Source organism: Trematomus bernacchii, unplaced genomic scaffold (assembly GCF_902827165.1).
Source record: "Trematomus bernacchii unplaced genomic scaffold, fTreBer1.1, whole genome shotgun sequence".
NCBI classification, from domain to species: domain Eukaryota; kingdom Metazoa; phylum Chordata; class Actinopteri; order Perciformes; family Nototheniidae; genus Trematomus; species Trematomus bernacchii.
This window is the reverse complement of record NW_022987720.1, coordinates 5286765-5313491: the sequence shown is the minus strand read 5'-3', so window position 1 is coordinate 5313491 and position 26727 is coordinate 5286765. Positions and strand designations below refer to the sequence as shown.

Sequence of the window (26727 nt, the reverse complement as noted above, 5' to 3'; positions counted from 1 at the left end):
ACAAAGTGACGCTTATATAATGTTGGATGATTTCACTAAATAATCATATTTTAAAAGTTGTGTGTGCCAAAATCTGAATTTATAAAGTAACTAGTAATTCAACCTGTAAGAAAATCATAAGTCGCAAGTTACATGTATCTCAGGTTTATTTTATACCATGAATAACATTGATAAAACATTTAAGCACTTGACTTAAAACTTAAACACTCCACAGTCTGTAACTTTACATTCATATTTGGGTCTTTCATTGCAGGTCACAGCTTCTTCTAATCTCCTCAGGACGTCGACACCCTCAACCACATGACTAGAATAGAAAACCAAGACATTAGGCTCCAACTAATCAGAATTGAGATTATGCAGGACTGAGAAATAAAATAGGTGTGATACAAACCCAAAGGCAACATAGGTCCTGTCCATCCAGGGTGTTGGCTGCAGGGTGATGTAAAACTGGGATCCATTGCTGTGGGGGCCCTTATTGGCCATTCCTAGAGTGCCACGTTTAGTATGGGACACAGAAAAGCTCTCATCTAAATGGAGAAGATGACACATGTCCAGCTGAGTTTTCATACAGTACAAGTAAATCCACTAACACACACATTCATTGTAATACCGTAGGTGTTTTTACCTTCAAACGTTGGTCCATAGATTGACTCCCCTCCATCACCTTTCCTCACTGGATTAATATCTACGTGATATAAAGATACAGCTTCTATGTGAATAGACCAAAGACATTTGTACAAAGACCACTTCCTCAATTTTACATGATTTCCTAACAACTTCAGGTGCTGGTATTTGTGTAAGCAAGGGCTGGGCTATGTAATGAGTATTGAAGGAAGTTACAGGAGTTCACAGATAATTTCACTTCCAGTAAATAGAGTCAGATAAGTTTAAAAATCATGTGACCCAAATATAATAAAGCCTTTTCAAGCAGAAAAAAAATAATCATTATGAACATGAACACAATCCAGGAAGTTCAATTCCAGTTCATATACTAATAATTTATTGATATATTTTCCATTTAAAGTGGCATGTATGCCAAATTAACTGCCCTGATATTGAAGTTGGATGGATTATTATGTATTTCTATTTTACTTGTTATTATACCCTCATATCTGTCTTGATATGTGAAAGGTGTAGCTTATAAATAGCTATTATAATGTTGTATTTTTAATTGTCTGGTTTTTATCCTGTTTCAATATTTTTTAACTGCTTTTTCCCTTTGCTTTTTCACTCTAAAGCTACTGTAAGAACAGAATTTCCTGGTGTGACATCATACAGTTATTTCCAATCTTATCGTATCTTATTTAAAATTGTGACATTGATAATGTGGACCGTACCTCCACCTTGCACCCAGCCGTTTGGCACCACACGATGAAACAGGGAACCCTTGTAGCAAAGTGGGAGGCCACTTTCTGATCCGCCTTGCTCTCCTGTGCACAGAGCCTCGAAGTTCTTTGATGTCTTTGGACAAATATCTGAGAACAGCTGAGGAGAGGGAGGACAATGCACCTCGTAAAACATGCTGCCATTCTGTGATGTCATTTAGTTTTGTATACCAACCATTTAAAGAATATTACAATATACAAAAGTCAGGGATTTAAGATGACACAGGCGTTTTGTATAAGCAATGTGAAACAACATACATTTTTGCCTCACCTCAAACAATAACCTCCCTACTGCCTCTCCTGCTATCTCAATGTCCATGAAGACAAACTGATGCTATAATCAAAGGAAAGAGACATTTATTATTTTCATTTAGATGATTTAAGGTTGAACAAATATAATGAATACATGATTTGGACAGGGCACTCTTCATTAATAAGTGCAGCTAATGACTATAACTGAAGCCTAATGGTTTTCAAAGATGACTTCATGTACACATAACATAACTTTTCATAAATGTTCTAACCTATTTAAATATATGTTTTTGTGACTGTGTTTTTGACTTGCCCCAGTGTTTCGAAGGTGTTTGTTGTAGTTGTCCTCAGTGAGAGCCATATAGAAAGCCTGTGGCCGAGTGAAAGAAAAATTCCACTCATTCTTGGCCCAGCGGGTGAGGTCCTTCTCATTACCCAGGAGAAGGCCGTTCAGAAAGCACATCAGGCTGCTGGAGTACTGCCACACGTCACCACGCAGCTCCTTGAATTACAAGTGTTAAACAACAGATGTGTGGTTGTGAATCAGCTTTTCAGAAAAGCCATGACGTCAAACTACGGCAGTTGTGTGTTGTGTATGTGTGTTTAGCTGTGGCATCACAACCCTCAGCAAGCTGCTGCAGCTCATCTACAACAATGGTGGAAGATAACATGTATATTTACCCAAGTGCTGTACAATAATCATGTACTTGTACTTTACTTTACTTAAGTATTTTTCCATTTCAATTTTAGGTTACATTACACTTTTACTATCATTGTAGAGCATTGTTCTACTTTTCTGTTAATTTGATTAATTTGCATTTCAAACGTATAATCAGAGGACTTACCCTTTTCTTTTGACACAGATATGTGTGCCAGTCTAATTCAAGGAGTGATTTAATTTTCGGATCCAGAAACTTCTCAGGAAACTTCTGTTTTAGTCCCTGTTGTTCATAGTCAAAGGATACAAGTGTAAAATTGAGGGGAAATACATGTTACATAAAACTGTAAGAAATAAAAAGCTTTACCTCGACAATACTTTTGGCAACATGGAAACTGCGATCTTTAATCAAGCCGACCATTTCTATTTGTAGTTTAGAGTCCATGGTTTAAAATAAAAACTGTCAAAAAAAATCCTGAGTCTGGTCTCTAAACAAAAGCCTCGTATCCATAGCAACAAGCGCTTGAATATGACGTTTGTGTTGAAAAAGTAAGGCGTTGTTCGACTTCGTGAGACTGTTCCTTTTCTTTCCACCTTGTTTTCTAAATAATCGAGTTCATTGAAACAATGAATGACATACGTACTACATAAAACGTCTGCTGATTATATATATTTAATTTAAACGTTGAATGTACTTTTTTTCACGTAGTGACAATTAAAAAAGCAACAAGGCAGCGTGATATAAGGATGTTCAACGGTTTGGGACGCGGCCCAACGGCGCCACTATTTGAAATCTCCGAGTCTTTGTAGTCGTGTGTTGTGTGGTTTAACATTTACGTGTTCTACCTTTACCCTGCTATTAAATTAGCTATAAACTAATGTGTTGGTAGTTATGGGTGTTCACGAATTATGGTCCATCGTCGAGCCGGTCCGTGAGTCTGTGCCTCTGTACAGTTTGAGCGGAAAAACGCTGGCTGTTGACCTGAGTTTATGGGTGTGCGAGGCCCAGCATGTGCAAGCGATGATGGGGAGAGTTACCAAACCCCACCTGAGGTAAGTGTCACATATATGTGGATTACAGGGGCTCAAAGTGTCAGGACCCCCCCCCCCTCTGGCTTTTGCCTAGAAAATGTCACAATGTACCAACCAGGAAGAGACTCAAAATGACCACAAAAACTCAAGAAAACGACAACAAAGTGTAGTATAGTGCCGCGCACATATATGATGGTTACTGATGTCGGTGCGGAGTGATATGCAGTTTGTGTTGATGCTGACCATGGATGTATAAGACGCCTTGAGGCATGCACTTATTATTACCATGGCTGGATGTGCATTAAGTCAATAGCAGTAGTTTCATCTGCAGTTAAAGCACAGAACGGATCCTTCATTACTCTCCAAGTCATCCGGTCAGTTACCTAACATATACGGCTATTACACAAAGAGGCACCAACAAAAACGCTACAAAGAGGTGCAAAACAATGTCATAAGTGACATAAAACCACTGCAAGGAACACACAACAACATTAAAAACACAGCCAAGTAACTATCAAGGCTGTGTGACTGGCTAACACCAGCTAACCAGTTAGTTCTAGTTTAAATTCTTATAACGTTAGCTTTAATTCTTATATTTAAAAAACAATTTTTTTGTCTCTTCTTCTGTGTCCAGGAATTTATTTTTCAGGGTGTCATCTCTCACGCTTATGGGGGTAAAGCTTGTCTTTGTGATGGAAGGAGAAGCCCCTAAAATCAAAGCAGAAACGATGAGCAAGAGGACAGAACAGAGATTTGGAGGATTGAAAAAGGCTTCTGCCCCTAAGACTACATCTAACACCAGCAGAGGGCGCTTTAATGCTGTACTCAGAGAGGTTGGTTGTTCCTCCACTCACATCTTAATCATAATCACTTTTGATAAATAAATGTAGTTTATATGTGATTTTATCATTCTCTAACACTTGCAGTGTGCAGCCATGTTGGACTATTTGGGTGTGCCCTGGGTGACGGCTGCAGGCGAGGCTGAGGCCATGTGTGCCTACCTGGACTCAGAGGGCCTGGTGGACGGCTGCATCACTAATGATGGAGACGCCTTCTTGTATGGAGCCCGGACTGTCTACAGGAACTTTAATTTGAACAGTAAAGTATGTTTGTTAAAGTTAATCTCCATCATCTGCAGTGTGTTACATCTGGAGGACCATAACCTCATACTTACTTACATTTTAATTGTACACAGCTACTTTGCAAAGGATATTGAAGCTGTTGTTCGAAGGTTAAATTGTTACATAATGTTGTGGTTACTTGTTGAATTCATTAAGCATTTAAACATTAATCAGTATTGAAATTGACTTTTGCTGCAGACCTACAACTTGTATTTTAACTAGCCAGTATTTTTGCGTTTTTGTTTCCCATGTATCAATACTGTATTTTACTCTAATGATGCAATTAAATATGCATAATACTGTTTCTCACCTTCCCTTCCAGGACCCTCAGGTGGACTGTTACAAGACCTCCAGAGTACACACAGACTTAAATATCTCCAGAGAGAATCTGGTTGGTCTGGCCGTCTTTCTTGGCTGCGATTATATTCCTAAGGTAGGGAGAACATGTTACTGTAAATTTCCACTATCAAAATCACCAATCTGAAGATATGTTCACTATACATTGTCATTATTCATAAAGGGCATACCAGGTGTTGGAAGAGAGCAATCACTGAAGCTTATCCAGATGCTGAAAGGACAAACTATTCTGCAGAGGTGGGAAACACAGATTATTAAAAGCTCATATTTTTATATCACAGTGATAGTGCCCAACTGTACAAGATGCAGTCACAAATCTTACAGGTGTGATGTTGAGATCTAAATGAAAGCTTAGTTTAAAAATGAATGTGGTCTGAGCAAGGGCGCAGGAAGAAGAGTGTAGGAAGTAAGAAATGGGCCCACCCTACTTTACTACCCTGGCCCAATTTGGCATGACAGCTGTTGTATCTAGTTTTCTGACTTTTGATTGCAGATAAGCATTCTTATCCTTACTGATAACCTTTCTCTGATCTCCCCCAGGTTCACCCAGTGGAAGGAGGACAATGCGGGTGTGTCTGAGGGAGTTTTAAAGAAGGTTCCCCACTGCCACCTCTGTCGACATCCTGGTGAGTGGTGCCCCACTTTCAACTCTGACCCCAGTTTGCGATGCTGATAAGAGGTGGAAAGATCAGGGGTGGTTGTCCCTGACAGGACATGTCTCACACTTTAAAAGCCATTAAACCTGTCATGTTAAAACATACACGTATGTGAGAGATGGGTTGCTCTGAATATGCTTCTGACTTTACAGAAGTTGTAGTAGTGTGTTAGATTTTCAAGTTGTTGTCGTCTTCTCCTACTTTTGTATTTGATCAAGTTTTAATTCAGATGTATCTTCCTTTTCCAGGCTCAGCGAAGGCACATGAACGTAAAGGCTGTGTGCTTTGTGATAGTAAACATTTCTGTCAGCCTCAGGACTTTGACTACCAGTGTCCCTGTGACTGGCACCGCTTCGAAGAGACCCGGCAGGCCGTGTCTCTTGAGGCAAACATCAGGAAGTATGTGACTTTTCTTTAAAGAATTGCATGCAGGACAGTGGATCCCATTTACTAAAATGAAGATCAAGACTAGCAGCTTTTTAGTCAATAACCATCCTTAATCTTAGGATGTGGAATAGCTCTTAATGCTCCAAAAGCATTGATTAGTTATAATTTGTTTATCATCAGAAATATAATCGGCAAGCATTTAGCTATATTCCTATTTATCAAGAAGTCAAAATGGCAAAAGATATGTGTTTGCAGAAACAAAAAAAATAATATTTTGTTATTATTTAATGAGTGAGCTTTATCTCTTGGGTTTTGGTTGGACAAAACAAGACTCCGACTTTGGAAAGTTGTAATGGGTGTTTTTTAAAGAATGATTTGCTTCCATGTTGTGTGTAACCTTTTCATTTTGTATTTTATTTATTTTTTAGGAAAACACTGGCAAGCCAACTGTTCCCTTTTACAGAGGTACAGCCATTTTTCACAGTAGTATCATAATTAACAGTATATAGTTTGTTTTTTAATACTTGAATAACATTTTGCAGATCATTAAAGAGTTCCTGATTTCCAAGGACAAGCCTGTGTCACAGTTCAAGAGGAGACAGCCAAACCTGATGCTGATACAGGTTGGTTTTAATAACGCGTTAACATTTGTATCTCTTTTAAGTGAGTTGCATGTTTAAGTGAGTTTTTTTTCTCCAGAAATTTGCCTATGACAAGATGGAGTGGCCGAAGCACTACACCAGTGAAAAGGCGTTAGTCTTGATGACCTACTCAGAGTTGATGAACAGAAAATATGGAAGAGAAATGTCTTCCCAAATCAAGCCCCTCAGGTAGACCTACGTTCAATTTCAATTTATTTAACAAAAACAAATATGTAGCTTTAGTGGCATTGTCATAATAAAAGGTTATTCAGCACATGCATAATCCACAACTTCTTTTTTAAACAACAGAATTTTTAAACCAAGGGTGAGGAATGCCGTCGCTTGCTTTGAGATCGTCTGGAGAACACCAGGTGAGTTATATTCTTATTCCTTGCATGCTTTAATTTGTTATATTACAAATGTGAGAAGAAAAGCGACATTTAGTTAAGAAAACATCCTCTGGGCTGAGTGATGGGACTGCTGCAGCGCGAGGTGGAGGTTGGGCAGCGAGGGGCTCGTCCCCGGGTCGTCTGTTAGTGCCTTGCTGTGAGGTTGGGTTCAGAGGTGGCAGATCACTCGCAAGGCCACGAGGTGCTAAACGGGCTTCCTTCCCAGGCTAGGAAATGTGTCATATCAAAGTCCACGTCACTAACAAGATCAGCCTATAAATTCATTCAGAATGTGGTACCCTCTGTCATTTAAAAGAAGTATTTCTCAGAAAACCGATAAGTACATTATGCGTATAAATACCATAAATCGCTGGATATTCTAAATTAGACATATCTGAAATCATTGATTTAAAAAGTGACTTGCAGTTAAATGACTGTTGGTGTGAACTGCAGTCCGCTGGTTCAATATCCCCGCTTATCCTGTCACGAGTCCACACAGGCACATTTAGCTGAATTGGGGGAAAATGTAGGTTTATTTGTGATGCATATACATTTAGAGAACATTTTATCTAAAAAGTAAAATAAATAATAATATCACTGCACTCATACTCATAATTCTAACACTTATATATTAAGTGTTTCTTATATGTTGCAAAATCCCTCAAGTAATTTACAAAAAAAAAAACCTGAAATGTTTTAATATTGTTGCCATTTATATAAAAACATGTGGCTGTATTTGCTATACTGTATTAAAAAACTCTTGTATACCCATTATCTTACCTTTACCTGAACCTTTATTAACCTTTTTCTAACATTCAAGTAAATGGAATATTAGTTAAAATGTTAGTTTTTGTTTTGTTGACATTTGAGGGTTTCACTTTTGACTTAAAAGTGCAAGACTAGTCTTATAGAGAGCTATTTGGACCTGACCTTGTTTTTTTTTCTGCAGAACATTACGTGTTTCCTGAGGATCGTCCCGCGGAGGATCAGCACGAGGTGAGGACGGTGGAGGAAGAGTCTCTCTTCCGTGTGGCCTTCCCAGAGGTGGTGGAGAGCTACCTGAGAGACAAAGCTCTGGCTGAAGAGAACAAGACCAAGAGTAAGGAAATCATTTATAATATCCACCCACCATTTAAGAAAAATACGTTTTCCTGTGAATTTTTTCCTACAATAACCATATCTGACAGTTAGTCTAGTTAAACTTTTCATGAGAAAGTAGGGAGCCCCCCCCACAGACTTGACAAGCTCCTGATCAAAGACACCTGGAGCTTCCACTTGTTTTGAAAGTCTATTGCAGCAGCTCTGACACCTGAAGAGTTTGGCAGCTCACCGGTTCACACCAGAGGCTTTGATGCAGCCAGAGGTGTCTGTCTCACAGGCTGCGCTGTCACTTTATGCTGGTTATACTGTGCCCCCCCCCCCCCTCCTAGTCCTAACTGCTGCAGAGCTTCACTTCCTAATGTGTAGAAAAACTATCCGCTGATATTCAAAGAGCTTTCTGTCAATACATCCAGAGTGAATATGTTTACAGCAAGGTTATAAAAGTTCTGAATTTTCAACTAGTTTTATATTTTATTTTGGAATAATTTGTGTTTTCAGAGTATGTTTGCTAGTTTTTGTTTAACTTTTTGTATTTAGTTTTAGTTTGTTTTTGTAGGGCCTGGTATACTGTCTTATAAGTATAAAGCTTCATATAGATACACAATAAATGGTTGAAGAACTGTGTAGACATAGCCATCATTTCTTTAATTTTTTTAATTTGGAACCAGAGTTATTTTACTACCACTGTCAGAAAAACTCACCTACAATTTCATCCTGACATTGTTGGTTAACATCAGAACTGATTTTGAATAGCTTGGCTAAAAGTTACCGAATACATTACTTAAATCATGTTCTTGTTATTTCTACAAGTCTATAGACTTTTTTCGATTTCTTTTCAGCTTACGTTTATAATAATAATAACCCTGGTTCACAGTAGACGCTAACTAATTCTAAATGCAATTTGAAATCCTTCAGTCGTATAACACTGACATCTGGTCTCAATCTTCTTCTGCAGAGAAAAAACCAAAGAGTAAAAAGGAGAAGCCATCTGATGTTTCTGATGGTATTTCTGACCTCTTGGCCCAGATGACCATCCAGACTTCCTCCAACACTGAACCACAAAAGCTGCCTGCTTCAAACCCAGATGACCTAGAAGTGGTGGTTTTGGACACTCCAGTGAACCATAAACAGCGTCAGAAGTCAAAAGAGGAGCACAGCAGTTTGGGCGATTGCCCCCAAACTCCTCTGTCTCATGCAGGAAGTGAAGCTGCTGCTTCTCCATCCGTCTCTGATGCTATCGACGCGCTGCATCTGAGTGATATAGACTGGGAGGCTTTGTCTTTCACGTCTTCCCCAACTCCACAATCTACTATTAACCACACCACTGAGCCCAAACTGAGGGAAACCACAGACAGTGATGTTTTTGATGAAAAGATTGAGCTGAAAATCTCAAATGACGTCGTAAGAGCAGACTCCAGATCTGAGGTGTGCTTCACAGAGTGTCCTTTGAGGGACAGGCTGCTCATGAAGAACACAGCAAGAGCTATGGACCTGAAGGAGAAACACAATGATGAGATCTCAAAACAGCTTAACTATGAGTTGACCTCTCTCAAAAAAATGTCTTCTCATAACTCACACCCAAAACCAAATGGACAGATCCCCGATAAAGGTAGCAGTGGCATTGCATTGCTAGGGAAAGAATCTGCTGTAAACAGAAAGGAACCACTCACTGAACAAAAGCAGAGTGCAACAAATAAGGCAGAAACTCACAGTTCACAACCGCGGTTGACGCCTATAGTACAAAGTAAGACAAAGGACAACGGCCCCCAAAAGCCTCCTCAGAAATATAAATTTGTCCGGAAAGCCATTTCATCATCCACACTGGCCCCACAGAGGTGCAACTCTGACCCCGTTAAGAGTGACAGGAACGCATTGCACAGCACCAAGAAGAGTGTGTGCATGAGTGTGTGTTTGTCCAGCGAGGAAAGTGATGCAGAGAACAAGCAGACAGGACCACAAAGAAAAGCTTACAGCAAGCACACGAACAAGATGAAGGGCAACTTCCTGTCTGCCATCCCACTGAAACCTAAAACAACCAAACCGACAGCTAAAACAGCTCCTACCATTGTTCAGTCTTTACAGCCAAAGGCTCAGAGCTGCAGTGCAGACATTGAATTAAAAAGCAGACCTGTAGCTACTCAAAGCAAATCTCAAGATGTCCCACCAGCTCACGTTGATGGTGGTGTGTTTCCTCAGACCCCGGGATCACCAGCCGTCGTGTTGGACAGTGATGACTCCATTATTTGTGTTGAGAGTCCACTGCCACTGGCAGAGAGACTGAGACTGAAATTCATGAAGTGAGCAGCACGAATACAGGATGATGGACATGTGAGATTTTAGGTTTCAAGTTTGAAAAATTAACCTTGGAACATTTGAATGGAGGTTGATTTACAACTCTTATGCCCACGTTCTATCTTTTCACAGAAGAGATGCAAAAATCAGTCAATTGATGGAAAATAATTCAGCAACTCTTTTGATTTTCGAAAAATTGTTATTGATTTTAAAGGCGAATAAATCAAACTTTTGGTGGATCCAAATTCTCAAATGAGCTTTTCGTTGTCTTAAAATAATAATACATTGAATATCTATGGATTTCGGACTGTTGAACCGACAGGCCTTTTGATGAAAATTATGTTATTGTGAAGATTCTTTTATGAAATATATGTTGTGAGATTAAAAACGTTGACTGATTATGCCAATGAACAAAGACAATTGTTCACATAAATATTTGTTCCAATTAAGTTCAAAGTTGTCATTGCTCTTACCGGCCTGCTCCTCTGATCCTGAGAGTAACAGTTCATGTAAATCAGAAGTAAAAAGGTTGTGGATTAGCACTGCTTTCAGAATGTAATACCATGTAACGGCACCACATGTGCTTATTTTCTCCTGCTGCTGTTTGACAAGCTACATGTCACTACGCACAGCTAGAGAGGAGGCACAGAGGACGCTGAGCCATTGGTTTTACAACCTGCCAGTGTCGCTCCCCTTGATCATGAGTGAGGCCTTACACACCTTTTCAGACATGAAAGGTCTGGCAGGAGCTTGGTGACAGCTGCATCCTCTGCCCAAATAACAACTCAGAGCAAGTACTTGGTCTTAAATCCTGTTATTCCTGACAGTTTCTCAGCTTGTGTTCCAATGCAGATCTCATTTGTAAAGTAAAAGTTTGTTCAGATGTGTAATTTGTTTGTGAATGATATTAACAATTGGCACTTTCTGACATTGAAACAGGTAAACTGCCTTTGAAACAATTGACCTTCTCCCGGTGGCAAGTAAATATATGTGCATTAAAAGAAGAAGACATACTTTATTAATCCCTCACAGGGAACATTTCTTGAGAGAAAAGAAAACAGGATTGATTTGATTTCGAACAAAAAATAATAATAATGAAATGAAACATGAGAATTATGACACTGTATAAAATTAACCAGTATTAAATTGATAAACAAAAATATTATTGACTTACAAATTATATATAAACAAATGATACCTAATTACATATCCGGGGTCTTGATTTATACAAATAACACAAGATACAAGATGTATCTCCAAAAAAATTCTCTGTAAGGCTGTCTTGGTAAGTTAAAAATAGTGTTGTTTGTTTTGACTGCTTCACTTCCAGACTGAAGACACACGCAGGCCTGACTTGCCGGAGAGGTGTGAAGCTCTCAGGTGAAACAGCATCCTCTCAATCCTTCATTAGACAAATCACATCAAACTGATAATTGTCGTCGTGAAGACTTTAAAGAGTAAATTCACACACAAGGAAATCTAATTATTTTTCTTTCCATCACATTATCCGTCTATTTAGCCTTATTCACACCCCAGTGATAACGAACCTTCGGGAAGGTCGCATTTTGGCACTTGGGGTTTTCTTTGAACTTTTTTTCGCCTGAGCTGTGAACCCATAAAGCTCCGGAGATCTGCTTCTATATAAAAACTCCTTGCAGAAAAATCTCCTTCACAGAACCTGTCATTCACCCCTGATGTCATCCTCGCTGCACGACTGTCGGGAAGGATATTTCTAACATGGACATGGATGTTGTCACAGCTAAAATGCTGTCTGAGTGGAAGAGCCATGAGGGTGCGTTTGGAGAAGATCATGACTCACTTCAGTCCACTTCCCCGGAGTCCTCCATAGACTCCATGTGCTCTTCCCCGGAGATGTGCTTCTCCAGCGGCAGTCAGGAGATGAAGGACTTCCCTTACGGATTCCCGGAGCGCAGGGCCTCTTCCAAAGCACAGAGGCAGGGCAAGCCCAAGATGTCCACCAAGAGACGCGTGAAGGCCAGCGAGAGGGAGAAGATGCGGATGAGGAGTCTTGCAGAGGCTCTGCACCACCTCCGAGACTACCTGCCGCCGGACTACAGTCAGACAGGCCAACCCCTGACCAAGATACAGACCCTCAAATACACTATTGAATACATCAACAAGCTTTCAGACATCCTGGGCCGCGCGTAACGGACGCAAATTTACTTTTTACGCATAAGGTTTTACTCTGACCTGGACATTTAATGGAGTTAGTTTTATATATTCGATGAGTAACACAACATTTTTAAGTTAACTTTAACATTTGATTTAATTAAATTGTTCTCTTGTTCGCCCTTCTCGTGATGTAAATATTGTTTATTGGGCACTTGACCATTACTTTGTATATGAGGCTGCCTTTGTTGGAGTTGTGAATTAAATGTTTGGAAATATAGTTTGCTGTTTGTTTCTATGTGTATATGTTTTCCCCTTGGTATGAAATGTAGCTTTACAGATGAAGGTTTTCTCCTATTAGGCCTACCTTGTTTGTGTAGCAGAGAACTTAGTGAAACCTCATCATATTTGTTATATGTTGTTGCTGTTTGTGTTAAAGTTTAAGTCGCTTCATAATAGCCTATATTAAAGTTGTGTCTGAAAGCTATATAATAATTAGTCCTGTCTTTGTTTTTTTGTAACTGACGAGTTAAAATGTCTATTATTTTCCTTACTATACAATATATCAGGCCTGTTAATACACTGTTAAACACATCCATTAGATAAACGATGTGTCAATTCCAGGTTGCGTACCCAGACAGGTATTTACCCTAACCCATGTGCCAAGAGACTTAATGAAAAATGTGAAATAGCACAACATTGGTTCTGATTGATCTAAAATCTTGCATTTGTAATTAACAGCAGGACCTTGTCATTTAAAATATTTAATTGATATTGATAATCAAATTGTTATGAGTTTATAGATACCACATACTGATTGTGCCCATGTGACCAAAGACTTAACATAGTAGGACTATCTTAAGAAATACTCACTTTTCAGCAAAACGGTTTAACTTATTTAGAAAACGTCTTGAGATTTGTGCATTGGCAAAGAATTTATAAAAAAAAAAAAATAGTTTTCGGTCATAAATTGTTACAACTACGATAAATAGCCTATGTTTTGAACTTGGCCCAGTTAATTAACTTCAGGATGAGTGGTACAATTAGAATACACGTCAGCCAATTCCTCCAATCAGAAGGCCGAAATATCCAAAACAGGCTGACTGAGAGCAACAAGTAGCCAATCAGACACCAGTATTCCTCCAAGTGGGCGTGACCATCCACCTAATGTGTTCAAAGAAATCCAACCTGGGATGAAGTAAAGCCTGACGAACTCGCCATTACAAAACGCTAAGGAGCCACAGAAGCTGCAGGAAATGTTGTAAATGTTTTTATTTTTCTAATATATATATATTTTTACTAGCTACTAGGGAAGTTGGTTTAGTTTTTGAATCTACCTCGCCTGCATCACCAACTGAAGTAAGTCCCATCTCTGTGTTTCACCAAAGCGTTTGAAAACCACAGAAACGCCCCTTTTATTTAACGAATAACGTTTAGGTACAATCTTGTTATTCGGCCTTTTTAGTTGTATTTTATTTCTAAGAAAATAGCTGTGCAAATGTGAGATATCTAGTCGAATATTATGTATAACAAATACACAGTTTTGGACACAGTATACTGTGTGTCAGGTCGTCTCTGCGTTGTTTATTCCAGGAATTAGACAGGGCCCTCCAAGCCCTTTGCGTTATAATTTAACCACATGTGTTCGACATTAGCTCCTGTATGCTGCACAGTATTAAGGAGCATTATTAGAGACTTTAAGTGTATTTGTTGAACAGTGCCCCTCTGATTGTCCTAGCTTAAAATGAAACAGCTCTAACCGTCTCTAGGATCAGGATAACAATGTTTCCATGACGCTCGACGTGCCCTGTAGCTCTGCAGGCTTATTTACTTAAAAATAACACTGTGATAGAGTATGTGTGTGTGACAGCCTGCATGACATAGTTTCTGTCTCTGAGGCTTATATGAATTAAAGGCAGTTAATTTGAAGGAATAACTGCTCCACAAGTGTCTATATAGATATATGTGTAAATAGATTTCCACATAGATATAGTTGAGGATAGAAGGGTATCAAGGGATTTCCAACCTCATTGAAATAAATGGGACGAACACAATTAAGCACACCACAATTCAACAACACCATAAACAGCTTACAAAATGAAAAACTGAAAGATTGTATAAGCCAGAGTTTGTGAAAAATAATAAATGATCCAAAATGTTAATGTTTTTAGACTTGCAAATACTTCTTTGCTCATGGTGACCTCATCATACCTTTTTATGGAGTTTATTTAGAATAAGTGTATTTTTAGGGAGTATTGTGCACATGTTAAGCTTTTGTTGTTTGCTTGATCTTCAACCAAAGTATCAAACACACAGGTAGAAAAACAAGTAACAGCTTTTCTGTTTTTTTTTCTTCTGGGGCGGTTTCTCCTTCAGGGCATATTTTGAAAGTCACTCCTAAAATGCAAATTCCCCAGATATTTTAAGAGGCAATTTCCCTGCACAGCAACCTCACTCCTTACCGTACCTTTCCCCTATATTTTTCAAAAGTCTAACCCAACTCCACTGTCTAGAAGCCTCACAGATTTTGTATTTTTTTTATACTAGCGATCTGGGCTTTGGGACTATTAATACTTTTCCCGCTATCGGCTTTGACTATGTCCGTGTTTTACCTAAAAACTTGTCACCTGCTTCAGTGTGAGGCATGCACAGCGTGTCACACTCGATGATGGAGCAATGCAGGGAATGCAATACAGAGGTTTCCTATTTCCAAGATCTGCTGAGTGACGTTTTACAGCCTTGTGTCACAATGTAGAAACACATGCCTCAAAGTATTTTTTGTCAGGGAGAAGTCTTATCAAGAATTATCTCATACAACATTGCAAGAGAGAGCAAAAGGCAGTAAATGGCTATCGCTTTGTAACACAAGTGTAAAACATGAAATTGCATTTTGAATGTAGAAATAATTTTCTTGTCTATAGAGGAGTTGGATATGTTTTTTTATATATAAGAACGTTTTTATTAATTAATAATCTTATAAGAGTGACAGTGTACTGTATATAAATATTGACTTGCATCATTTCAGATGGACGCAGACACAGAAGAAAATGTGACCGAAACTTCAAGGATTTCCAAGGATGAACCTCAGAAAACCTTAGTGGACAACACATTTAGGTAAGTCTCGTGTTTCCTCACAGCCTCATACTGTATTTATGGATACATAATGGTGAACTGTTGCATTACATGATTATGAGAAGCTTTAATTTACCTGAATACTTTCTGATTTTGCCCGATTTGCGGTGATCATAACAAGACTTGCACACTTGTTGCAGGGTGGCCATTTTTTCCTCAAATTTGTTTTAATCTCCTCAGGGGTCGTGGGTTTAGAAGCCGCGGTCAAGGGGGTCTGATGAGTCGAGGCGGCATGCGTGGTGGGCGGGGCATGATAAAAGGGTTTGGTCCACCTGGATACGGGAGAGGTCGAGGGAGAGAAGGAGCCATGAACGGATTTGCACCCATGAGGTACAAACATTGAAATATACTAGGTGGTATTCATTCAGAAAGTTGCTTTTGAGTTGTGTGGTTATAAATGATATAAGGGAATCACCATAATCACCCTAGAGATTTGCTGTATAAAAAATGCCATGTTATGAATAAGTTGCATTTCCTGTTCTTCCCTCTCAGAGGAATGAGGAGGATGCGTCCTTACCCAGACATGAGAGGTCACCGAGGTAGGGGTGGACCAATGGGCATGGGCCCTCCTCCTCCTCCCCCTCCCATGCACCTCAGAGGCCCTTTTCCACCCATGCACAGGTAACCGGCTCACGCACAATCACATTCACAGAGTTGCTTGTCTAAGATTAAAGAACGATCCTCCTGATTCTAAAAACATGTGACCAAACTGTCTAGTTTTTATAGCTACCGTATAGTAAGTTATATACATTTCAAACATCCATTTTTTTGGAGCAGTCTATCTTATCTTCTTTGGTTCCTATTGGTTTGTTGGTTGTCACTCACTTTTGCTCGTGTGTATCCTTACATCAGAGGCCTGTACTACGAAGCTGGTTCAACTTAACCTGGATATGTTGGAGTTAGCCGGTTGGCCTAAGCCAAAACATACGCGCTGGCGCTAAGCTGTACTACGACGCCGGTTATCAAGTGGATCGCTCAAGCCAGCAGTGTCCTATCTAGTTAGGTGCGCGTTCACATGAAAGGGGTGGTATTTGGAGCATTCGACCAATCTCAAACACGGACAACCGTACTGACAGCGCAGCGTCATACTTCCTGAATGAAAAGTGAACTTTAATATTAGTCAAATATGAAGAAGTTAAACTTTAAACATCCATGTCTTAAACACTTTATCCAGGATAAAAGCCACATAGCTGCACCTGCAAGATGAATACAGCTGGTAAAAGAAAAAGTGTTTGAATGCGTACATTAACAGGTTTATGAAATCACTGCCCCGTCCAAGACACGAGTGGATCTGACTTTAATTAGGAGAATTTGACTCGAGTGTTTCGTCAATTTAATGTGTTGCTTAAAATAATACTTCTGCATACAGTATGTGACACTGTGAGTGTTGCACAGCCAGATACGGCTCAAGAAGCTGACTCAGATAAGGAAATATATGATACATTATGATGTGATATGATATGAATGATAATGGCACACATCGACGTCTGCACTCACAGTGCCGCGGACTGTACTTAATGTTACTCTGATCCGGTTACTTATGTCGTGGCAGATATTTAAGTAAGCTTTCTTAACGCTAATATTATAATAGTCAGATTGCTCTGAAGATGGGAGGGGATATTGTATTAATTTTCACGTTCACACAGTCAGTTGATTTTGGCCGGCTGTCTTTCCTGCAACGGCAGTTTTTCTGTATTTCCTCTATCCTGTAATATGAATTGATGGCTTTAAACTCCGCACACGGAGCTCTGATTGGTCAGCAGGCGGTGCTTTCACTGAGTTGATCTCTTAGCCTGCCACCTAACCTGCTCCGGAGCAGGTTTGCCGCTCGGCATAAGTTACCATGGAAATCTAGCCTGCTAAAAAGAGAACCAGCGTCGTAGGACCGGAAAGCCCGAGATTTCCCTGAATTTAGCCGGCTAAGCGAAAATCCAGCTTCGTAGTACAGGCCTCTGGTTTCCTCTGATTGAAAACATACAACGTTTTTTGTTTTGCTGTCTGTAGGCACGGACCCCGTCCCCCCCCTCCTCCAGGTCACCCTGCTTTCAGAGGGCCTCCTCCACACCCTCGAGGCTGCGGCATGCCCCCCCCTGGACCTCCACGCCACTTTCACCCCCGAGGCCCAAGAGGGTAAGAGCTGTTTTAATATTATAACCACGCTTAAGCTTTGTAAGTCACAGTTCTCTGCACTTTCCTTGCACACTTTTAAGATTCCTCAAAATAACATCCGGTGAGATTTGAGACAAGCCTACACTAGTTATATTCTTTAATTTTGTGATATGCACTAAACAGCGAGGGGTTGTATACAATGTACAGTCCTTTCTGTCTCTTTCCTCTTATACCTCACTATAGCTTTCACTTTAGGGTTTACATTATTCTCTCATAATTACAATTCTCAGCACTGCAACTATTTGAAGCCTTAAATAGTGCACGAAGTACTGTAAATACATGACATTGTATTTAGCCTTTGAAAGGTACACAGTAACAGAGGGGATCACACCCCTGACTGGATTAGTTCAGATGGCTGCTCTTATCAGAGTGTGCCCTTATTGGCCAAAGCCAAGAATCCAATGTGTGATTTTATCCTTTTACACAGCTACCACAATGGACCAGTCTCTCCTCCTCCTCACCGCCCACCTGGCAGAGGCCAGAGGTGGCCAGGGCCCCCTGGTGGCCGACACTTTTAACACAGCCTGCCCTAAAAACAATAACCAAACACTTGTTAATGCAGAAGGGGCCCAAAGTGGTGCAGTAAACGCCCCATGATTATGTGTTACACTAAGTTTCTGAGTATCTTCATGACATACTCTGTGGCCAAATGTCTGCATAATGGTATTATCTACTGGCAAAGAATTTATGTGAAAATGACTAATAACAACATAAAATGCCTCACAACTTTTACAATGTAAAGGCATTGTATTATCTATGTTACAGAAATACTGTTGGTACTGTAGGAAGTATTTGACATTGTCAAGAAAAAGCTAAACAAGTTTGAAACCCCTGTTCTGAAAGGGAAGAAAACATATTGTTCAAGTTCTTTAAATGTGCTGTGGTTCTTGCCTTAAGAAGCTTTCCTGATCCATAATAAAGAATACAAAAACAGGGTGCAATGTATATTTGAATATGGGGTAAGTTGGGTGAAAAGGAGTGCACAGCATCCCTCGAGCACCACTGTAAACTAGCTTAGTACAACTTGGACCTCTTAAACCTTACCTATTGTTACATGGAAATAGTTAAGTATTATAACTTTACTAAGTAGTGGTGTGAATTTTGTTTAACACTTCCACAATTTTCAAGTGAACAGACACTTGTCAAGTATTCATGAGTATTTTATTTTATATTGTATATCATTAATGTGCAGCTATTTTGAGTCACCAGTATTGCTGTTTAAACATTCATGTTTGTCTACAGCAAACTATCTTGTAATGACAAAGCGGAAAAAACATTACAAATTAATAGTATATTGAAAATAGATTTCTAGTAGATTTTATAAAGACAATTCCGTTAGTATTTGGTTCATTTAAGGACAAGTTACTCTTGACTGTGTTTTTGAAGTGTTTATAATTACTCTCTTAACTGTAATTTACCTAACTTTTGTGAACCTGTGATTGTGTTTTAATGAAAACCGTCAAGACATGACGTAGTCGTGGAAAAACAAATAAAAATAAAAATAAACCCAACTTCTCTATTTTTTGTTTATTCACAAACAAGTCTGAGAGTTGTCATTATACTTTATCTGTATTATATGGCAATAATGAATTGCCATGTCAAGTGAACACTTTATCCATGTTAAGACCACTGCATAAATGCACACTATTATGTACATTTAGGATAAGATTGGACGATCAAGAGCCTTTAACGGAACATTCAGCCTGCAGACAGCTGAAGCTTATTGCAGATATTAAAAGGCTGAAAAATGCATCTTTAAATTGCACTTTTAGTAACTTGAAAGATGACCTTATGTTACCTTATGAATTTCACCGGAGGACTCAGAACCGCTCAACTTGAGTAATGCCACAGTTCCAATTCAGTGGTAGCATGTCTAAAAGGAGGACATCATCTGCAAAGGATAAACATTCTGATATGGACTCTAATATGTGTGTGCTGCTAGGATAATATCTTGACAATAATTGTAAATTGATTTAAAACGGATTTGTCTATTTCATTTAATACTCTTATAATGCATAATGTATCCTACACTCCTGTACATTTTAAATATTTTATTAATAAATATAGATGTTTATATTAGGTTATAGCAAAAAGAAGATTATCAAATTAATGATTTACTCTAGAATCAGTGATAAACAGACACCATGAATTGTTGACGACTAAACATTTTTTATTTTGTGAATGCATGTAGCTCCATAGTGTACTGCTATTTTAGCTCTACTGAGTGTGTATACAGATAAAACAAACCCCAGCTGTGAAGCAGAAGCACAATCCTTTCTCATTTCTTATTCATACTGCATGTTGCATTTACTGCCAGTGCAACAAAGGACTTTCCATTTTTTTCTGAATGAAAGTGTTTTATTTCCAGCACTTTTCGTACATGTTGCTGCCTCTCCAGTCCCTGCAGTCCACTCTTGTTTCTCCCTTTTGGTTAATGATAACAGCCTGACTGTTGTTGTCTCCTGAAGGGGGCACACAGTACAGTTTACCTCCCAGGCCACAGGATCCCAGACCCTCCCTCACATCCGTCCCCCCCCCCCCCCGAGTCACCAGCGGCAAGACACTGAGTTCGGGAACTTGAAAAGGTGAGTCTCCTCTTGTGTCTTTATCTTTAAACCCCTTGCTCTGATGCCTGGAGATTCTGTCTTTCAGGTGGGAAGTTGAAACCACTGTGCAACAGTAACAAACTCGGCGAGAGACCGTGAGGAATATTGAATAAAGGTTGTGGTATTTCGTTTTTTAATAAATGAATACAAACAATATGTTTTGGATTTACCAACTTACATGCAAGTATATCTGTACTGTCAAATGTTAACAAGAACAGACAGTAAGCACACCTTCAGGTAATGTATGGAGACTACAAGTATAGCCATCTATCTCAGGATAAGTAAGCCATGTAGTATTTATTACTGTTAAGCAGAAGATACATATTAAATTGTCACTTATTTGTGTTGCCCTGAAATATCTTTGTAAACCAATAATTCAATAAAAGCAAAAAAAGAAATGTATTGTGTGCTGGTCTTGTGTCCTACAGAATATGTACAGAATTAGAAACCACTGCATCAACTACAATTTGACAAACAATGTTATATTAATGTAGAAGTTCTATTATAAACTATAATTCCTTTTAAATAACTGCACATAAGTCTGTTAAATAATATATTTATTGAAAAAACATAAGTAATTCCACACTGTTTTGCAACAGAACAACAATGAAAACACAACTGACAGTAGATAATGACTGTTACATGTTGATGTAATGAATGCCAGTTCTGGTGTTAAACTCTATATTGAGGATATTGCTGAAAACGTTATGCTGAGCAGTTTTAAGAATCCATGAAAACACGTTAATATTGCAGTTCTTAACATATTCAATTCTGAGAAAACATCCAGTAATTCGATCAACGTTTTCACTGGCTGGGCTTGTCATCAACGGGTTGTTCCTCCCACATGGGTTCTTTGATGTGATCTGGAACCTTCTCCATGGCTGTCTGATAACAACAGCAAAGGGAAAAAACACATTAATTCAGGCTGTTTGAATGCAGCATTAGATTGAGCAGGTGGGATAGTTGCTTACCTTTGTCACCTCCATGGCTACACCTTCAGGGAGGTTCCTCTGGATGTATTCAAGGTAAACCTGTGCTGTGCAGCCAGTTATATGAGACAGCTACAAAACAAGAGAAGGGACATCTTAGATTCATAACCAAATTATCACTAACGGGTCAGGAATTTCATCATTTTAGGGGCAGGGGCACTTTGTGTTGTCAATTTTTTGAGTAGACACATGCCAAACTCCAGGGGGAAGAGTCTTTAAATAAAACACAAGTCCACAGAAATAATAAATTGAAGCAGTAATTGTTAAAAATAATTAACCCTAGTATATATTTAAGGCTTTGGCCATCACAACCCTCAGTGAAATTCCTGCCCTGATCACAAACCATTTTGAAGTTTTAATAACCATTGGCTAATTGAATAAAACAAACATAATTAGCCCTGTTCAGGATCATCACCTCGATGCACCGGTAGTGCGTCCTCATCTCATACTGGACTCTGTGATCTTTGAAGATGTGAATCGACTTCAGGAGCGTCAATCTCTCCATGTCCTTGGGAGGTTCGTAACTGTGGCAGAAGAACAAAAGTTCATCAAAAAAAGTCTTCAGTAAAGATTTTAGTAGCTTAAAAAGGTATCAGGAGGCTACTCACACTTTGTTTTGGGTGATGCCCAGCTCATTGGCTGCCATGGTGGCAAATATCTCATAGCTGTCCAACACGGCTCTGTCATGACCTTTGACCAGCACCGACACCCTCTGAAACAGTGCGTCAGGCTCTTCTGTGACAGTGATCTGCAGGCAAACAAATGAAAACACAATAAATGCATATGATCTGTCTTTTTTGTATTATTTCAACCTTGAGCAGTTAAAAAAAACAGTCTAAGATGATTGAATTTTACTGATAACTCACTGGTGAAGGTGTTGATGGAAGCACTGTTGCTGTGTGGAAGGAAGTGCTCGGTGCTAATGGTAGAAGAGACCTGCAGCAACAAAACAGTAATTCACATGCAACACGTCTTACCACATTCAAGTAGATAATGCAGGTCTAGAACATAAGTAATAATGTTATTTAAAAAATCTGATAGTGATGTGGATCAAAACATTTGCACATAAGGAAATTATTCAGATATACAAAAGCGCTATCATCTATTCTAGATTATCATGGTAACAAATAATATTTTTAAGGTTTAAAGAGTAGACAGAATTTGCTTTGAAATTGTGAGACTCCAGTCCAGCCATAATGTATGGGCTATTTCACAATACACATTTTTTTTAATAAAAAAAAGGTACAATAAATGTCACTGTCTGCCAACATAGCAATAAAACAGATAACAGGGCAGGGGGATCTTGTAATGCCTAGGCTAGTTGATGTACTTTGCAGACAACAGCTCTAACGCGAGGTCCAGGTTTATTGCAGTTAATAATAAACTGCGTAGACAACAAACGAGTGAAGAAGTGAAATTGCAGCTTACCTTATTTTATAGCATTTTATGTGAGGTGAACAGGCACCCAAGGCTCTCGGTCCCTGTAAATACACTTACATTAGTAAACATCTAGAAATGACATTTACTGTACAACCGACCCACCATGCTACAACGGCTACCAAACTGTGAGATGTAATAACTCCTTCTCAAACGGATACGTTAGTTCATTGTTCGTAGGTGTTGTACAAATACAAATATATTCATTTCTTACCAAATGTGAGACTCTGCTAAGAACCCTTCCAAGAGAAAATAATTCTCGTCTGAGAGCCATGGGAGCAGCCATGTTTTTGGAGAAGGTGGAACAGAAGGGAAACTAGCTCTGCCCCGTGCTGCCCTCCTGTGTTCCGGAGTGGGATCTGTGACAATGTTCACATATAAATACCATTTTTATAGTCTTACAAATTCCATTGCAGAGTGTCTAGAGAAATGTATATACTGATTTAAACATTTGCTAGGTTGGATATTGTACTTCCAAAAACAACAGCAGACTAACACATTTCAATGTATCATATCACATTCCAAAAAAGAAGTCCAAAAGAAAAAAAGTCCATCATGTTCAATATTAAAACCTAAAATTATGTTTATGATTGAAAGGAAATTCTGGAAATAATTTGGCTATTAACTTGAAAGAAGATATGGTGGACATGTATAATTGACCATAAGCAGGTAGCAAGGAAATGAAAACAATCAGATACACCAAAACTAAATTCATTATTGTCTACACTAGAACATATCACCCTGCAATCAATTATTAAAACAAATGTTCTACATTAAATGACCCAACTGTTTAAATGGGAAATTGCTTCATTTTAAGCATTACTAATACTATTGTCGTTGTTTGCAACAATGCGTGATAATAAGCCATTGCTTCAGAAATAGTACTTGTTAAACACATTTGTATACATGTTTTAACTGATCAATGCTACCTAAATTATTTATATACCTTTACAACCATGTCCATTATTCTTGCATCCTGATATTTAAGATTACATTAAAGTTAGACAACTCCAGTTGTTGATGAGAACTGTGATGATCTAATTGGTCTAAATCACGTTCCTGTCACGTGACCCAGCTGTCGGGCCCTGCCAGTGTACAGTAGCGGCTGCAGGCAGAGGAAGAAGCAGCAGCAACAGAGGTAAGCACTCCACTGCTTATTGAGGTTCTCCGGCTTTGTTGACGGCAGGTCTGACATTACTTTTCCGTTGTGCCCACTGCGACACTGACATGCTTGTATCATTAACAACTACGTGCTAACATTGAAAACAACGTTGGCATAAACACTCGGCTAACGTACTAGCCGTAGCCAGTTAGCGACGAGTTGCCAGCGGCGGATGGACAGAGCCAGTCTCCGCTGATGGTGGTTCAGCTAGCTAGCTGCTCGGTTAGCCTCTTAGCTATCACTGTCTGGCTGTTCTTTGTGGAGGAGACAACAACACAGGCTGCTGCATTCACGAGCATCTCGGCTGGCTAGATCAGCGTCACTGCACAAAGAAGGTACATTAAAACGGAGGAGATTAATTCCGCTGCTGACATGTTTTGATACGTGAAAGCCCACACATCCCTCTGTTTGGATCCACCAACACCCAGGATCTAGCTATCTGTAGCTAGCAGGCAGCTCTCGGCGATGGGTGTTTGGCTTGTTTTGGCATCATTTCACGGGCTTCACCATTAACGTTGTTTTTAATGTCAGTTACTAACGATAGTATCTATGGATATGTCATCAACGTTAGGCTATACCTAACTGGCAACTGTATATCTTTTGATGGAGGAAAATGTCCCTCTGTCACATCACCTGTCTATAATCCAGTGTTCGTTTTATGTGTGTATGCTATTATTTCTAACTCTGAGAATTTACATAATTCAAATATCGATTATAGTCTGGCTGGCACACCAGATGTCCATCGGGTTTCATTTTACTGTCAGATGACAGTCATGAGCATCGTGAATCTAGACGTCCGTTTGTGCCCATTCCTCTGTCGGATCTTGTTAGATTGCTTTTAAAATCACTGTCTAATTTAGTTTTCTCCCCCTCTTTTATTACATTGTTTTCGTGTTTAATTGTGGCTTTGGTACATCAGTGTAACTCGTCGAGTATAACAGCTAAAGCTAAAATTATACACGATTATCCTAAATTATTCAGCAATCAGTTAAATATTCTTCCGCTACGGTGAATAGTCCTCTAACTAAATTGATAAGTCACGGTAAGTGAGAGGTAATTTTAGCCTAGCGCATTAATATTTAAATTAATGGCTGTGGGCGTCAGGTGAGTGCTTCCAGCGATTACACTGTTGCACCGTCGACTTGTACGCTTTATAAAAAAACAGCAATACAAAATATAACACTTGTTTATTTGGTAGCGACATTGTCTGTATGATAATGACATCCTTTTTTTTAGTTTCCAGCAGTCCTCCATGGGATCCCCGAGGCGGGTTGAAAAGGCAGATTGGCTGACGTGATGACGTTCCCGGGAGAAGCGGCTCTCCTGCGGGCTGACAGCTGATGGAGTCCCCGCTCCTCCTCTCGCACACGGCCGGGGTCGTATGAGGAGGACACGGAGCCCTGAAATGACACACTGAATTGGACAGAAACGTTAATAACATCAACTGGGAGAAGCGCTGGGACGTGTTGAGGGGAATGGGTGCATCTCCTGCTGATGAGTTTACAAGACAACGATATTTTTTGGATGTTTGTTTTTGATTAGCTGACATTCAGTGGAATTTCAAATAAGTTTCCGGTACTGTCATCTTATGCCTTGTCATTGAAACATCATCAACAAGGTAGCTCACTGATCTAACACATCATAATGACTTGAATGAGTGCCTTTTGCAGCCCATGATATCTTTAACCCAGCATCGCTAAAGTCCACAGTTTTGTGACCTCATTTGTACTTTTAGGGAAGTGTTCACTGGTCACCTCTTAATCAGTATTGCAAATCACCGAGATAGCCGAGAGAAAGCGCACGTATTATGCACCGTTGTCGCTGTCTCACATCCAACACCGAACCAGTAACCTCAGGGGAGGAGAGGCGCTCATAACGGTACCGACCCCACCCGAAAACCTCCCTCTGGGTATTATTTTTTCAAATATCCACGAGGTAGAATACAGCTGCTGGCATGTTCGCCGCCGTGGAGCATGGCCCGGTCCTCTGCAGCGACTCCAACATCCTGTGCCTGTCCTGGAAGGGCCGGGTGCCGAAGAGCGAGAAGGAGAAGCCGGTGTGCAGGAAGCGTTACTACGAGGAGGGCTGGCTCGCTACCGGGAACGGTCGAGGAGTGGTCGGGGTCACGTTTACGTCCAGCCACTGCAGACGGGACCGGCCCACCCCGCAGAGAGTCAACTTCAACCTCAGAGGACACAACAGCGAGGTAAGAGATGACTCACCGTAAATGCATATTAGGTTATTCCTACTAAATTAAACTTACTGATATTTGCATTGAAAAGGTATAAAAACAACACGTATTGTTTCAAGGATTGTAGAGTTACAAAGTGGCCCTCTGACAATAATTATTTCAATATATACCTCACCATCAAGTTCTTTCATCTCAATGATGCTCTTGAGTGTGATGATCTTATTGTGTTTACAGGAAAATATACACAGATCTAATAAAATATATTATAGCACATACTAAAAAATACACGTAAAAAATATCTTGTATACCATGATAGCGCACTTGAGTAATAAGTAACTTAACACATCTGCCCTTCTTCTAATTAAAAGTGTCCTCTACACTTTAAAGACAACTTCAGAATCTCCCTATTTATGCATCTTTGGTCACTGTTCCCTTTTCCCAGCTGCAGAGTCAGGCGTAGAACAATGTCCTTAAAGTTACTGTTCTTTTGTGCTTATTGAGGGCATGTTTGGCAACAAGTGTACAGTATTATCTAGCACAAAGATGGTGCACTTTAGTTGAAGAGTGACTCACCCTGTCTGTGCCATGGCATGCTGAGAGTTTCAAGTCTTATCACAACAGATGATTTAACAGTTTACAA

General features: G+C 39.5%; 6 protein-coding genes across 10 annotated transcripts in view; 4 read left to right on the top strand and 2 right to left on the bottom strand.

Moving 5' to 3' along the window:
• Window positions 1-171: 171 nt before the first annotated feature.
• Window positions 172-2716, bottom strand: ppil6 (peptidylprolyl isomerase (cyclophilin)-like 6). Its single transcript, XM_034143272.1, has 8 exons — window positions 2663-2716; window positions 2483-2578; window positions 1951-2139; window positions 1657-1719; window positions 1338-1485; window positions 626-685; window positions 392-527; window positions 172-304 (listed from the first exon to the last, which is right to left on the bottom strand). The coding sequence occupies exons 1-8, from the start codon at window positions 2714-2716 to the stop codon at window positions 193-195; spliced, it is 858 nt and encodes a 285-aa protein (XP_033999163.1). The 3' UTR covers window positions 172-192.
• A 359-nt stretch (window positions 2717-3075) lies between these two features.
• On the top strand, window positions 3076-11344 carry LOC117493266 (flap endonuclease GEN homolog 1). The gene is made up of 13 exons (XM_034143740.1): window positions 3076-3348; window positions 3962-4160; window positions 4254-4430; window positions 4771-4881; window positions 4969-5042; window positions 5346-5431; window positions 5710-5860; window positions 6277-6313; window positions 6391-6471; window positions 6548-6678; window positions 6799-6860; window positions 7828-7977; window positions 8935-11344. Exons 1-13 carry the CDS (start codon window positions 3188-3190, stop codon window positions 10278-10280), a joined length of 2766 nt encoding a protein of 921 aa, XP_033999631.1. The 5' UTR covers window positions 3076-3187; the 3' UTR covers window positions 10281-11344.
• A 629-nt stretch (window positions 11345-11973) lies between these two features.
• On the top strand, window positions 11974-12760 carry msgn1 (mesogenin 1). The gene has a single exon (XM_034143739.1). It carries the CDS (start codon window positions 12009-12011, stop codon window positions 12438-12440), a length of 432 nt encoding a protein of 143 aa, XP_033999630.1. The 5' UTR covers window positions 11974-12008; the 3' UTR covers window positions 12441-12760.
• Window positions 12761-13600: 840 nt separating this feature from the next.
• On the top strand, window positions 13601-19213 carry si:ch211-51e12.7 (uncharacterized protein LOC336335 homolog). Its single transcript, XM_034143738.1, has 6 exons — window positions 13601-13760; window positions 15427-15515; window positions 15714-15863; window positions 16026-16154; window positions 17538-17663; window positions 18130-19213. Exons 2-6 carry the CDS (start codon window positions 15427-15429, stop codon window positions 18218-18220), a joined length of 585 nt encoding a protein of 194 aa, XP_033999629.1. The 5' UTR covers window positions 13601-13760; the 3' UTR covers window positions 18221-19213.
• A 1635-nt stretch (window positions 19214-20848) lies between these two features.
• On the bottom strand, window positions 20849-23085 carry mrps10 (mitochondrial ribosomal protein S10). Its single transcript, XM_034143260.1, has 7 exons — window positions 22949-23085; window positions 22726-22778; window positions 22164-22233; window positions 21906-22045; window positions 21713-21821; window positions 21280-21369; window positions 20849-21193 (listed from the first exon to the last, which is right to left on the bottom strand). Exons 1-7 carry the CDS (start codon window positions 23018-23020, stop codon window positions 21113-21115), a joined length of 615 nt encoding a protein of 204 aa, XP_033999151.1. The 5' UTR covers window positions 23021-23085; the 3' UTR covers window positions 20849-21112.
• Window positions 23086-23800: 715 nt separating this feature from the next.
• The window catches only part of tulp4a (TUB like protein 4a), a 28127-nt gene continuing 25200 nt past the window's right edge, over window positions 23801-26727 (top strand). For 4 of the 5 annotated variants that reach the window (XR_004556856.1, XR_004556855.1, XM_034142813.1 and 1 more), the window contains exons 1-2: window positions 23801-23872; window positions 25133-26102. Coding sequence is in view for 3 of the 5 variants with exons in the window: in XM_034142813.1 (XP_033998704.1) it covers window positions 25851-26102 (252 nt within the window). In the remaining 2 variants the exon portion in view is untranslated. The other variant, XM_034142812.1, reaches the window with a different exon arrangement.